The sequence below is a fragment of the Anarrhichthys ocellatus genome, unplaced genomic scaffold, assembly GCF_004355925.1.
Source record: "Anarrhichthys ocellatus isolate YVR2014 unplaced genomic scaffold, GSC_Weel_1.0 scaffold63, whole genome shotgun sequence".
Classification (NCBI taxonomy): Eukaryota; Metazoa; Chordata; class Actinopteri; order Perciformes; family Anarhichadidae; genus Anarrhichthys; species Anarrhichthys ocellatus.
Window position 1 is genome coordinate 2,056,135 of NW_022280093.1, and position 14,546 is coordinate 2,070,680.

General features: G+C 44.2%; 1 protein-coding gene across 5 annotated transcripts in view; it reads left to right on the forward strand.

Moving 5' to 3' along the window:
- Positions 1-928: 928 nt before the first annotated feature.
- The window catches only part of LOC116397179 (leukocyte elastase inhibitor-like), a 20,333-nt gene continuing 6,715 nt past the window's right edge, over positions 929-14,546 (forward strand). For 2 of the 5 annotated variants that reach the window (XM_031872401.1, XM_031872402.1), the window contains exon 1: positions 1,416-1,563. In XM_031872401.1, the coding sequence (XP_031728261.1) occupies positions 1,426-1,563 (138 nt within the window). In that variant the 5' untranslated portion in view covers positions 1,416-1,425. Of the gene's footprint in view, positions 1,008-1,415; positions 1,609-2,923; positions 3,056-3,761; positions 3,924-5,020; positions 5,139-8,354; positions 8,498-9,502; positions 9,581-9,824; positions 9,915-9,987; positions 10,169-10,258; positions 10,600-14,546 lie in introns of those variants that run through there. The other 3 variants (XM_031872399.1, XM_031872398.1, XM_031872400.1) reach the window with 3 other exon arrangements.

A 14,546-nucleotide genomic window follows, 5' to 3' on the forward strand; every position in this document is an offset into this window, starting at 1 on the left:
TCATCAACTTCATCAACTTCATCATTCTATCATTCTATCAATCAATCATTCTATCAGCCACCATCACCACCAGTGTCTGGACTCCACGGGGGGATTTATATTGTTGCCGCTCAGGGCAATCACAACTCGATCACAAATCTCCTCGCTGAGTTAAAGTGCCAAAGAATTTCTGTGTAACTCATTAACGCAGCATCTGTCATAATAAATGTTAACTACTAATCATTCACTTGTCTCTCCTGATTGAACTGTAGTAGGACAGCACTGAAGGCCCAGGTATTAAATACACGGCCCCCGCACTGCTCTAAGGAAAAACGATGTATTCACAAATAGATCCACTTTAAGGAAATGTACTAAATCAAGCCTAATTACGTCAAGACACAAAACCAAACCCTGTGTTTATTATTACAGTAATAGTTTAGTAATAGTTACTGTATAATAATTATACAGCAATAACTTTAGAAAAATGAGAAGGCTGAAAACTATTTTCTCCATACGGCTTCCATACAATGAGATGTGAGAATTAAGGCTTATTCACATCCATGGGCTTGTTAAAAGAAGGCTGGGACACGTTCTTGAGACATGCGGTATGACACATGCGCAGTGTAGCAGAGGCTGTGACGTCGGACGGCACTAGAGATAAAGGGATGGTGCCCGTACAGGTGCTCTTTTGTTGCGCTCCGCCTGACAAAATGATTCAGGTACGCTCGTGCACGAGCTAATGAGCCTGTCAGTCCAGACCAGATTTCACTGCGCATGTGTTGTACTGCAATGAGATGACTTGTGACATTTTCTCTTTTTACTATCCTTGAAGAGAATGCGGAAGCTCATTTAGCAAGGTTTTTGGGGCGTGTCAGCCAGGATAGGTGTGATACTTTCTCAAGCTGAAGCCAGACATACTTGAGCTTGGGTGTGTCACATAAAGTAACACTGATGGTTCAAACAGAACACGTCTTTCTTTCACTGAATCGTTCCCGATCACTTGTTACCTTGAAGAAGAGTCTCTGTCAGTAAGTAAAGGATGTGCCTTGTTGTGATTTGATTTTGATGAGAGTGATAGTTAATAATATTACCCTGTTTTAGTAACAGTTCATGACTTTTTGCCTTTTTCACCTAGTTTTTAAAATGAACCGTTGTCGAGCAGTGATAAGCAATCTGTGTGATTTTTACTCGGTTTGGTGACATTTCATTTTTGTTTAAGAATCTGAATCGATTTAGAATAATCAGCGAGTGAAAATATTATGGGAAAGGAAGAATGAGGATTTGTCTACAGAAATATTCTTGTGGCTGGAAAAAATACGATAAAAGTGATTTGTGTTTTGCATAATCAGGGAAACGGATCCAAGCAGGAGAGTGGAAGTTTTTCCGATAAAAGATATGCTACGGTTTATAGTGCGATGAGTAATGCTCCACTCTGTAACAGACACAATGGCGACATCCACCTCATCCAAGACATCCAAGGCCAACACCACCTTCTCTCTGGCCTTGTTCAAAAAGCTGAGTGATGACGACAAGACGGCGAATATCTTCTACTCCCCTTTCAGCATCTCTTCAGCCCTGGCTATGGTGATGCTGGGGGCCAGGGGCAACACAGCCACACAGATGTCAGAGGTACAGTACACACACACACACACACGCTCTCTCTCTTAAACACATTTTGTGAAAATGAACAGTAAAAAGTTTCAGTTCTCAGGTTAACACACCCATCTGGAAGTGTTTGTACAGGCATGCATTCAAAAGTCATTGCAAGTCAGTGGATCTGGTTCATCATGGTGTTTGAATTTCCCAACCATATTATTAAAGGAGAGAGGCGTGGGTTCAGGTTTGGGCACAAGTTCTCTTAATAATGTATTCTTAATGAAAGAAGAGGAGTCTCCACCCATCACTCTCCTCATCTGCTGCTGAAACTCTGATCCACGCCTTCATCACCTCAAGAATTGACTACTGCAACAGCATTCTCCACGGCACATCATCCAAAATCCTAAATAAACTCCAGTACATCCAAAACTCTGCTGCTCGCCTGCTCACCCACACCCGCTCTCGTGACCACATCACCCCTGTTCTCCAGAACCTCCACTGGCTCCCCATCCCACAACGGATCCAATACAAAATCCTTCTCCTCACTCATAAAGCCCTCCACAATCAGGCCCCTCCTACCTCACCGACCTGCTTCACCACCACACTCCATCCCGTCGGCTCCGCTCCTCTGATGCCAACCTCCTGTCTCTTCCACTCAGGACCAAGCACCGGACATGGGGTGACAGAGCCTTCTCCATATCTGCCCCCTCCCCCTGGAACTCTCTCCCCAAACACATCAGAGACTGCACTGATCTTTGCACATTCAAATCTCAAATCAAAACCCACCTGTTCAAAACTGCTTTTAGTGTGTGACCACTATTGTCTATTTTATGTTTTTAGTGTTGCTTTTATATATGATGATTTTAATGTAAAGTGTCTTTGAGTTTTATGAAAAGCGCTATATAAATAAAATGTATTGTTATTATTATTATTATCTTCCAAGAAATATTAAAAACATGAGTACATGATTCAGACCCAGAAATTTAGAAGAGATGAGAGGGTTTTGGCCAGATTTTGCAATGGAAAACTTTGACTTCACTGTCTTGCAGAGTGGGTGTGGCATTTCACTGGGAAGCGATTCTGACTTTGTGGTTAACATGTGTGCATGCCTTGGTTTATATGTGTGACTCGGCATGAGGCTGTACAGAGGTTTATTTTAGCCAGTCGCCAGAGACTTCAGATGCAGATAGTTAACCTATGCATCAATCTGCCCTGCCCTGCCACACACACACACACACACACACACACACACACACACACACACACACACACACACACACACACACACACACTATCACCTTTACAGTGATCCTATACTGATGAGAGAAACTACCATTTGCACCCCCAGGTCCTTTGCTTCACTGAGGCAGAGCAACCGAAGCAGGCGGGAGAAGAGCAGATGCAAACGCAGTCGCTGATGCAGTCACAGTCGCTGATGCAGTCACAGTGCACCAGCAGACTGCCTCAGTACCTGGTCAAGGTGGTAACAAAGCCAAAATGAAAGGCATAATTAATGATTAGGCTTAGTGGTGTCATTGGGTGAGGAAAACTGAGATTTTGGTATTTACACTTCATTTCCCACTGCTTTGCTCTGTAATCTTATCGTGCTGCATCTTTTAAAACATAATTTGGAAATATGAAGTGTACTGTGAAGCTTTAAAAAGCAAAACAAGCTGAGTTCTGGTTTGTTTTTGCCTTTTTCCATATTCTTTCCAAAAGGTGCTGTGGGTCTCATAAAGAGAAATTAAACTTCTGAAAACTTCCGGGTCATGGGAGGTTTTGACGAAAGTCATTCTAATTACAGTAAATGATGAGAACAATGACACCAAAATCATCCATTTTATATTCCCTTCACTGGGCAGCATTCCATGCGGCACAGACAAATTGAGAAACAATTGGCAATACAGTAGCATTGTCGAAAAAAAAGTAACTGACCATAATGTTTGGCCTACTACAGCATGGATTCATGACATGTAATAAAGGTGGTAAAAAAATTTGCTCCTGCCTTGGTAATGTTTAAACACCCAACACAGCGTTTGCACAGCTGTATACGGAGCACCAGGGTTAATGATGATGTTGGTGTCTATTCTCATTATTTAAGAGGTAAGCTGACAATAGTCCATATTAACATAATACAAAGTTGTCTTCCATCTATCACTGGCTCAGTGTATCTTTGTAACACGCAGGTCTTCTCTGGCTGTTCGCAGTGCCTGAAACCCGAGAATGGTGAAGACGATGTCCACGCTAGCTTTTCCCAACTGCTGAGTGAGCTCAACAAAAAAGACGCTCCATATGCCCTCAGCCTTGCCAACAGGCTGTATGGGGAGCAGTCCTACCAGTTTGTTGAGGTGTGTGTATGTGAGCCTGTTTTGCTCAGCATGAGTTAATTATTTGGTAAGAAAGTGAACTGCAACCCTGTAAATGTGCACCCTAATTTCTAGTTAGCCAAATCCAATTGCTTCTCGAGGTTCAACACATCCAATTGCTAACTRKAWRWKASRRTGSACCMTTYRCTAAGSSYYGCMSYYSWSWGCTWSWCSGWSWAGCWSWSRRSKGCRRSSCTTAGCKAARKGTSCAYYSTMWYWTMYAGTTAGCAATTGGATGTGTTGAACCTCGAGAAGCAAGGATTCAGCTAACTGTATGAGATAATGGAACCTTTGCTAAGCCCCACCCCCACTGCAACTCAGTCAAGCTGTCAGAGCTAACGTGGAGCCCACACTGTCACTAACTGCACTCACTGAGTAAATATTAACAATTATTTTGGAGAAAAAAAAGCTATCTCAGACAGAAGGGTCTACAATGTGTGTTTGAAGGAAATATCCAGGATGTCAAACTGATTCAGCAGCGAAAACGGGTTGAAAAGATATAGATAGAAGCTAAAGCCTATAGACCACAGTGTTAAACTGAACCACCACATCACCTGGCAATCGAGACAGAAGACAATCAAAAATAAGGAACTACACTGTTTCTGTAAAGCCAAGCATGTGTTCAGTCTCCAGCTCAACTCTCCGGGTAACGAGTATCTCTACAACGTTTCACCATGACTGGCTTGAAATCCACAAAACCACCATGAAAATCTGAAACGTTTGCATTAAATCGATATGGAGCAGAGCCGGATAGTTGTCGGACACTGGTCGGGGCTTGCTGCTGCTATGGTTGGCCAGTCGGTGCTCTAGGGCGGATCTTAGCAATGGGTCAGTTACATAATCAGCTCTCAGAAAATCATACTCAACAAGGTCTTCCAGCACTCCACTCATGTTGGCTTTGTTTCAAAATCAGAAATTAACAAATCCATTCTTTGTTCAGAGATCTGAAAACTGTGAATATACAAATGAAACTCATGCAAATGACCTAGTATTCCTTGAAATATTTCTTCCTTGTGGATTGGTTAATGTGAGTATCTAATTGTGGTGTGAGTGTTCAAATGTGCTGTTTTTGCTTCCAGGATTTCTTATCAGAAACCAGAAAGCACTACAACGCTGAGCTGGAGTCTGTGGACTTCAAAACCAAGGCAGAGGACGCCAGGGTCAACATCAATAGCTGGGTGGAGAAGGAGACGCAAGGTAGATCTCACACAAACTCATCAGCACATTACATAGATTGGAAACTACATGGCTTCTCCGCGAATCACCACCGTAACATGGTGGAGGAGTTTGAGTGGCTCAGTGATCCTGGCAGCTATGTTGTCCGGGGCATTAGCCTCCCAAGGCAAACAGGTCTCAGGGGAGAACCCAGACTAAGAGCGGTTCACAATGACCCTAATGATAAGCAGCCCATGGTCTTCAGCCACCTCGCCCGGACCAGGGAAACCGGGGCACCCTCCCGGAGCCAGACCCAGGAGGGGAGCTCGTCGGTGGCCGGGCCTTCGCCCATGGGGCCCGGTCAGGCTCAGCCCGAAGAAACAACATGGAGCAGCCACCCTGTGGACCCACCACCCGCAGGGACAAGCATCGGGGTCGGGTGCAATGCAGACCGGGCGGCGGGTCAGGCCGGAGGCCTGGGGGAGCCGATCGCCGGCAGCATAGACTAGCTCTAGGGACGTGGAACGTCACCTCACTAGCGGGGAAAGAGCCAGAGCTGGTGCAGGAGGTGGAGCGATACCAGCTAGATATAGTTGGACTCACCTCCACACACAGCTCTGGCTCTGGAACCAAGCTCCTGGAGAGGGGTTGGACTTTGTCCTTTTCCGGAGTTGCCCAGGGTGAGAGGCGCCGGGCGGGAGTGGGGATACTCACGAGCCCCCGGCTGAGCGCCGCTGTGTTGGAGTTCTCCCCGGAGAACGAGAGGGTCGCCTCCATGCGCCTACGGGTTGCAGGGAGCAAGGCTCTGACTGTGGTTTGTGCTTATGCACCAAACACCAGTTCGGAGTATCTGGCCTTCTTGGAGTCGGTGGGAGGGGTCCTGGAAAGGGCGCCGCCTACCGACTCCATAGTTCTCCTGGGGGACTTCAACGCTCACGTGGGCAATGACGGAGAAACCTGGCGGGGGGTGATTGGGAGGAACAGCTTGCCCGATCTGAACCCGAGTGGTGTCTCGTTATTGGACTTCTGTGCTAGCCACGGTTTGGCGATAACGAACACCATGTTCGAACCTAAGGTGGCTCATAAGTGTACCTGGTACCAGAACACCTTAGGCCGGAGATCAATGATCGACTTTGTAATCGTATCATCTGATTTGCGGCCGTATGTCTTGGACACTCGGGTGAAGAGAGGAGCAGAGCTGTCAACTGATCACCACCTGGTGGTGAGTTGGATCAGATGGCAGGGGAACCGGTTGGGAAACTGCTGACCCGGACAGGGGACATCGTCGGCCGGTGGAAAGAGCACTTTGAGGAACTCCTAAACCCGACCAACATGTGCTCTGCAGAGGAGGCAGCGCCTGAAGACCTCGGGGGGGGGGGGGGGGGGCGCACCCATATCCCTGGCAGAGGCCGCTAAGGTAGTTAAAAAGCTCCTTGGTGGCAAGGCGCCGGGGGTGGATGAGATCCGCCCTGAGATGCTGAAGGCGCTGGACATGGTTGGGCTGTCCTGGCTGACACGCCTCTTCAATGTCGCATGGGGGTCGGGATCAGTGCCCATGGACTGGCAGACCGGGGTGGTGGTTCCCATCTTCAAAAAGGGGGACCGGAGAGTGTGCTCGAATTACCGGGGTATCACACTACTCAGCCTCCCGGGGAAGGCTTATGCCAGGGTGCTGGAAAGGAGGCTCCGACCGTTTGTTGAACCTCAGATTCAAGAGGAGCAATGCGGATTCCGTCCCAGTCGTGGAACAGTGGACCAGCTCTTCACCCTCGCAAGACTACTGGAGGGGTTCTGGGAGTTTGCCCAACCAGTCTACATGTGCTTTGTGGACTTGGAGAAGGCTTTCGACCGGGGGTTCTTGTGGGGGGTGCTGCGGGAGTATGGGGTGCCGGACCCGTTACAACGGGCGATCCGGTCTCTGTACGACTGCAGTAGGAGCTGTGTCCACATTCTCGGCAAAAAGTCAGACACGTTCCCGGTGGGTGTTGGCCTCCGCCAGGGCTGCCCTTTGTCACCGGTCCTGTTCGTGACTTTCAGGGACAGGATATCTAGGCGCAGCCTGGGGGTGGAGAACGTCAAGTTCGGGGGTCTCGGGATTGCCTCTCTGCTGTTTGCAGATGATGTGGTCTTGTGAGCCTCCTTGGATCGTGACCTCCAACATTCACTGGGGCGGTTTGCAGCCTAGTGTGAAGCGGTGGGGATGAGAGTTAGCACCTCCAAATCTGAGGCCATGGTGCTCTGCTGGAAACTGGTGGATTGCTCCCTCCAGGTGGGGACGGAGTGCCTACCTCAAGCGAAGGAGTTCAAGTATCTCGGGGTCTTGTTCACGAGTGAGGGTAAGATGGAGCGGGAGATCGACAGACAGATCGGTGTGGCTGCAGCAGTAAAGCAGGCGCTGCACCGGACCGTCTTGGTGAAGAGGGAGCTGAGCCGGAAGGGAAAGCTCTCAATTTACTGGTCGGTCTACATTCCTACCCTCCGAAAGGACAAGCGACTACAAGCGGCTGAAATGAGTTTCCTCCGTAGGGTGGCTGGGCTCAGCCTTAGAGATAGGGTAAGGAGCTCGGTCATCAGGAGGGAGCTTGGAGTCGAGCCGCTACTCCTTCGCGTCGAAAGCAGTTAGCTGAGGTGGTTCGGGCATCTAATTAGGATGACCCCTGGACGCCTCCCACTGGAGGTTTTCCAGGCACGTCCAACTGGGAAGAGACCCCGGGGAAGACCCAGAACACGCTGGAGGGATTATATCTCCCAGTTGGCCTGGGAACGCCTCGGGATCCCCCAGAATGAGCTGGAACATGTTGCCGGGGAGAGGGAAGTCTGGGTCAGCCTGCTTGGCCTGCTGCCACCGTGACCCGACCCCGGATAAGCGGAGGAAAATGGATGGATGGATGGAACTACATGGCCCCTTTCCAAGCTCTCTCCTAATGAAAAAAAAGAGAGTACATGATACTGTAGGTGCACACCCGGGTTTTGAGTTGATGTTTACAAGTTCTTTGACCCATCTTTACTTTACGTTTTGTGTCCTTTGGTTATGTAATATTTCTTTTCTTTTTAATTAAAAAACAATTCTACTTTGATATTTGAGCCTTTTGTTCCTTGTTTTTTGTCCATCTCTTGTTCTTCTTCTTCAAGTGGTGTTAGTACTTCTAGAAGTTGTGGTGGAATAAGAAATCAAATTTTCCTGAGCTCTGGATGAAAACATTGCTAATCCGTGTCTCTGTCTTAATAATGATGACTTTGCTCAATACTGACCACCAGGAAAAATCAAGGACTTGCTGGTCCAGGGTGTAGTGGGCGACAAGACCTTGCTGGTCTTGATCAATGCCATCTACTTCAAAGGCAACTGGGACAAAAAGTTCAAGGAGGATTCTACTGTTGATGCTCAGTTTAAAATCAACAAGGTAACGCTGCACAAAGTCTGAAGAAAAGAAATTGGCATGTCTTGAAAAAAATGTTCTCGAGATTAAAAAATGTTAAGACATCAGGCTTCCATCGTAATAATTAAAGTGTTTATTTAAAACTATGATATCAGAAGAATCATAAACTGGACCTTTTGATGTGATGATAACGAGGGATGGGTACCAACACACGCTATTAAATGGGCCCCGGTGCTAAATTCTTAAAGACCAGAGTAGTGATAAGCTCCCACCTTATCAGTTCTTTTATCGGTACTTTTCAACGTTTTGGTGGAAGCTAATATATCATCACACTGCAGCTCGCATCTCCTCTGCTCTCTCTGTGGGGGCTGAGCTCCTCCAACTGACGATTGCTACGACAGCTATGATAGTAAGTGCAATAAAACAACGGCGAGTAAAAAGCCAATACTTTCTCAATACATCTGTTCAACAAGCATGAACATGTAAATATAAGTAGTTTCTCATCAACCGCCGCTCGCAATAACAGAAGCCGTCTGTCTGTAGTCTGTCTAGCTTAGTTTGTTTTTGTGAACTTCTCTGCCGGCTGAGACAAAGCAGCCCTCCTCAGGACAGAGGACAGGAGGAGTGACTGATACTGACTGATGTTTGTGTTCTTCATTCTTTATAAACGCTACTCAGGAATGTTGTTTCATTTATTGACATTTTAGATTTGTTTCCAGTGAGATATCAATGACTTTATATCGGGACTTTGCTGCTGTAAACATTATTGTTGCGGGTAGAAACAACATTTAGTTATGTTTAAAATGTATATAAATTCCAATCATGTTATGAATGTATTCTTTTTTTAAAATCATATACAAATCTTAAAAGCAATTATTTAGTTGTGAAAAAGAACCAATTAGAGTCTTGATAAAGAACTGAACCAATAAGGAGTATCACTAAGAGTTGTATCGATAAAATCCTAACGATACCCATTCCTAATGATGACTCAACAAGAAAAGGGCTTGTTCTGTTTGCTGCTTTCTTTAGAATGACACGAAGTCGGTGAAGATGATGTGCCAGAAAAGTAAATTCCGTCTCGCCTCCATTCCTGAGGCCAACTGCCAGGTAATGTCCGTGTTTTTCATCAGTGTGGTTTTGCCCATGTCTGTTTGTCTGCTATGCAATCTGATATTTTGGTAATTTGAGAACCTATCTCAAGAAAATACAGTGAATGGATTTACCACAATTGATTCCATTTTGACTATTGTTCCATCTATCAGACTTACGTTTTTGAAGATATGTCCATTCCTGTAACTAATCAGATTATCTTCAAATGAAATGAAAAGAAAAACATAATGTGTTTGGACAGATCCTAGAGATGCTCTATGAAGGGAAGGAGCTAAGCATGCTCATCTTCCTGCCCAACGAGATAGAGGACGACACAACAGGCTTGGAGAAGGTGGGACACACAAAAAAAACAAATGCACAATTTTAAACAGACCAATTAATAATTCATATTGCACCCACACTAGCTGGAGAGGGAGCTGACCTATGAGAAATTTGTGGAGTGGACTCGTTCAGACATGATGCGTCAAACTGAGGTTGAGGTGAAGCTGCCTCGCTTCAAGATGGAGGAGACGTATAACTTGAAAGATGTTCTGACCAGCATGGGCATGGTGGACGCTTTTGATGTCACAGGGAGTGACTTTTCCGGTGAGAAACGCACCATAAATGTATAATTATTCTAAGAGCACAGCATATCTGAACAGACAAATCAATGTACTCTCTCTCCTCTGCTGACAGGCATGTCCCCAGCAAACGACCTGGTGCTGTCACAAGTCGTCCACAAGGCTTTCGTGGAGGTCAACGAGGAGGGAACGGAGGCTGCTGCTGCCACTGGTGCTTTCATGATGGTGACCTCTATAATGATTCCTGCCACATTCATCGCAGACCACCCCTTCCTCTTTTTCATCCGACATAACCCCACCATGAGCGTTCTCTTTGCGGGCCGATACTGCTCCCCCGAGTGAGAACTACTGTGGGCCCTGCAGACATGGGAGGATTATGAGACAATGGGTCCCTGAGCACAGACATGTAAAGGGCCCCGACACCATCCTATGTGAGAATGAGAGCCACAGATTAAAATTAAAGACATGTTTTTGGTAATTTTGCATCTTTGTCTTTGTGGTTGTATCCTGTCTCTTGGTTGTTCTGGGTCTCGTTTTGGTCATTTCGCAACTCTGTGGATGTTTAGCGTCTGTTTGGTCCTTTTATATCCAATTGTGACTTCCCAACAAAAATTCCAGGAGAAACGGTAGCCTTCTTCACTAATCCGTCCATGCCTGTAGAGCACAGTAATTCAGCCAGGGGAGGGATATATCTATTGAAGCTACTATATATGACTATGATGCAAATAGGTATTGCTGGAAGAAATGGAGAATCACTGCTCTAGAATATGTGTGTAAATTCTCATCATTGTTCCTGTCCAATATTTTCAAAACCCAGATTTTGCTAGAGAGCCTTTAAAAAGAAACTAATGTATGGTACTAGATCGAATAAAAGTCCATATTGGAGCTTGGTGGGTTTAAATCTTAGTCATGTCTTTTTGTGCATGCATTTTACTCAATGAGTCTGTTTGTCCACCTTCTGTTTGTCATCCTGCACAAATGTGACTGTGAGCCACATCATACACACTGCACCATTACATTCATCCTCCCATCCATTCATCTGTCACAAAATGGAAAGTTGTCAGTTGTTATAAGTAGTTGTAGTTGTAGTTGTTGTAAGTTATCAGTTGTTTGCGCAAGTCTATTCTTTGCAGGTGTGTAGCACCTCTAGTTCTAAGCAATGATAGCAATAGACACTAACAGCTAACTAGGTTCGGGGAGCGGTATGCCTTGTGTAACTCATGAGAGGAGTTGGTATTGAGCTGAACTGCTGACAGTTTTATTGCCTTACAGCAATAACAAAACTTGTACAATACTGCACTTTGTATAGAGAAAATTGAAATAAAAATAGAGCTTGTTAAAGTACCAAATATAATAGAAAAAAACCCAAAGAATAAGTCCCCTTTAAGAGGATATCTTCAAAGCATGCTCCTTTAAATGAAGGAGTTTGAGATTCAAAGAGTTCAGTTCCTTGTCTTTGTGTGAGTGTTGTGTTGGGGCCGCATCTTTTGAACACAGACAGAAATCGCCCCCCTCCCTGGTGCCATGTGCTCTCAATAGCCTCCAAAACACTACAGCAGGTCATAATCAAATGGATTGATTATCCATACAAACATAAAAACAGCTACAAATCAAATCACACTACAAACACATATATATATATATAAAATGAAAAGTGAGGCCCCATCCGGGCCACACGACAGACAGTTGTGTCTGCCCCATAGTCAGGAGGAGGTCTGAGGCCCTGTCCACATTACTCCGTTTTTACTTGGATGCAGATTTGTCAAATAGAGGCTCTCCGGGGATTCACATCTCCTTTTTCCCCCCAAAGTCTCTGAAAAGTCTCACATTACATATCGATCAGCTCAATGATTGGCTGAAGTCCAATAAGCCCCTCCTGGGCCGATGACCCATTGTTTTACTCTTAACACCTCACCCAGCCACTTTCCAACCCCTGCTCTCAGCACATTCCTTAACCTGATCACACAGACACTCAACCACACTCCTTGGTTAAAACTCCTACAAGTAAACACACTGTGACACATAATATCCAGCACTAGGAGCGCTTTAAACTTAAATTCCTCATAGTTGGGTGTAGGAGACATTGTGTAGTGTGTACGTGTTCTTATCTGGTGTCTCAATGATCGAATGAAGCTTATCAGACATCTTCTGTGGCCACAACACTTCCACATCCATCCACAGTCTCATTGGGCTGGGCTCGCCAATATGGCGAAATTAAAATACAAATGTACGTATATATTTAATGTAATGACTTTTCCTATAACTGAGCACAAAGAAATTTATTAGCGCTGTCTTTATATCTGAATATCTTACAATTCCAGAAGTTCTCCTCTTTATGTAGACATAATTCTACCATCTGTTTGATGTACTGAGTAAACCAAAAGAGGAAAAGCAAAGACACTTATGTTTAAACACTGAGTTATAATACCTACTTTAGTAAAATTATCCAAAGTACAACAAAATGTACCGATTATTTTATCGTATACATATACTGAACAATGAACATGGAGTAAAGACAGAAGTGTTTACATTAAGGTTGTGCCGCTGCCACTGGGTGAAGACTGATTTGCTTTCATAGCTAGAATACAGTCACTACAAGACGAATAGCCTACATTATAGCAAAAACAGAAACAGCAAGTGAACTGTGAGCTAAAGTAAACTAACAAATGTTTATTTTAAAAGCTACCCTGGCTGTAATTTTAATTCCACAGAATGAGTGAATCAATGTAATGATTATGTAGTTAGGGTGAATCGATGAAAGTGGCTGGAGAAGCACACACAAGTTGCATCAAGCACACTAACATACATATTATCAATATGCAACATGAGTCCCTCGATTACTTGCCTTCATCTCAAAGAAGTCTTCAGATGAGCTCCATCTGGTGGAACATCACAGTGTTGTAACGTTGTCTCGACAGTCTTGTATCAGCCTCAAGTTTTTGTTCATCTATCGAGCAAGTACACAGCACATCTGCATTCCCCCAGCTATCAAGCACATTCTCCATCTTAAGTTAAAGATATGAATCTAAATTCCCGTCTGTTCGTCCCTCTATCAAGAGCACAATTTTGTAGGAAAGCCACGTTAAAACTGGCTCACTGAACCCACACATTTACATCCAAAGGTAAAAAACTGAAAGTCTCCCAATTGTTGCCCAGTCGGTTGTTTAGAATTCTAATGAGTGATTTTCCTGATGATTATGTGTATTTTAGAAATAGTCTTTGCCTGTAGTTGAGTAGGAAAATCACACTGTATCATTTGCTATCTCAGACAAACACTCTGATCTGTTGCACCCACACATCATTAGTAATATGCAATATAATGTAATGTTACCATTTGAGTGTGTTGAGAGTGGACTATAATAAAAGAGGATTTTGTCAGCTACTGAATCCAAACTATTACAACAGTATGTATTCTTGTGCATGTATAAAAGGAGTGTGGTTTGAAAACATTGTACATTTATACAAATAAAAAGCTCATTAGCTGTATTTCCCAAACATAGAATATAGTAATACAGTAGCACACATATGATCAAACATCTGCAAGCAAAACCAGGGATCTCGTATTTCCAGAACTATTTATCACATAATTATTGTCTACAAAACACATTCTAACTGCCCCACCTCTAATCCATAGTCACGGCACAGGTAGTTCCAGAGAAAGTATTTGTTGTTACTTCCAGGGAAATTAAGCCTTCATACTGGCATACTCCAAAAAGAGATGAAAAAAGTATTCAAACGGAAAACACAAGATTACAATGTTTTTTCTCTCTTAAACTGGTTGGCTCGTTTTGACACAGGGAATAATGGAAGTAATGTAAATAAATAACTCAGTCCAAGTTCTCTGATGAAGGTTTTGTTTTCCTCAGTAATATTAATTTAATTTCATCCCCTTGATCTCGTAGGCAACTCATTTATGTAGAAATAACACTTACAATCATATGAGCACTTCCCTTCTTTTTGCAGGAATCTTTTGTCATCGACATCACAAAATACTCTCAGGAAAAACGATGTATTCACAAATAGATCCACTTTTTGGGAATGTACTAAATCAAGCCTAATTACATCAAGCCACAAAACTAAACCCTGTGTTTATTATTACAGTAATAATAGTTACTCTATAATAATAATTATACAGCAATAACTTTAGAAAGAATGAGAAAGCTGAAAACTATTTTCTCCGTACGGCTTCCGTACAATGAGATGTGAGCATTAAGGCTTATTCACATCCATGGGCTGTGTCTCAATTCGGGGTCTACATCCTTCGGAGGACCCAGCCTTCGTGGTCTGTGGGCCATGTCCTTTGAGGACCGCACGTTTGCTGACATTTGTTTTGCTGCTGTTAATGTTAACTGTCTTGATTGATTTCCTCTGCCTTAGGATTGCTATATATATATATATATATA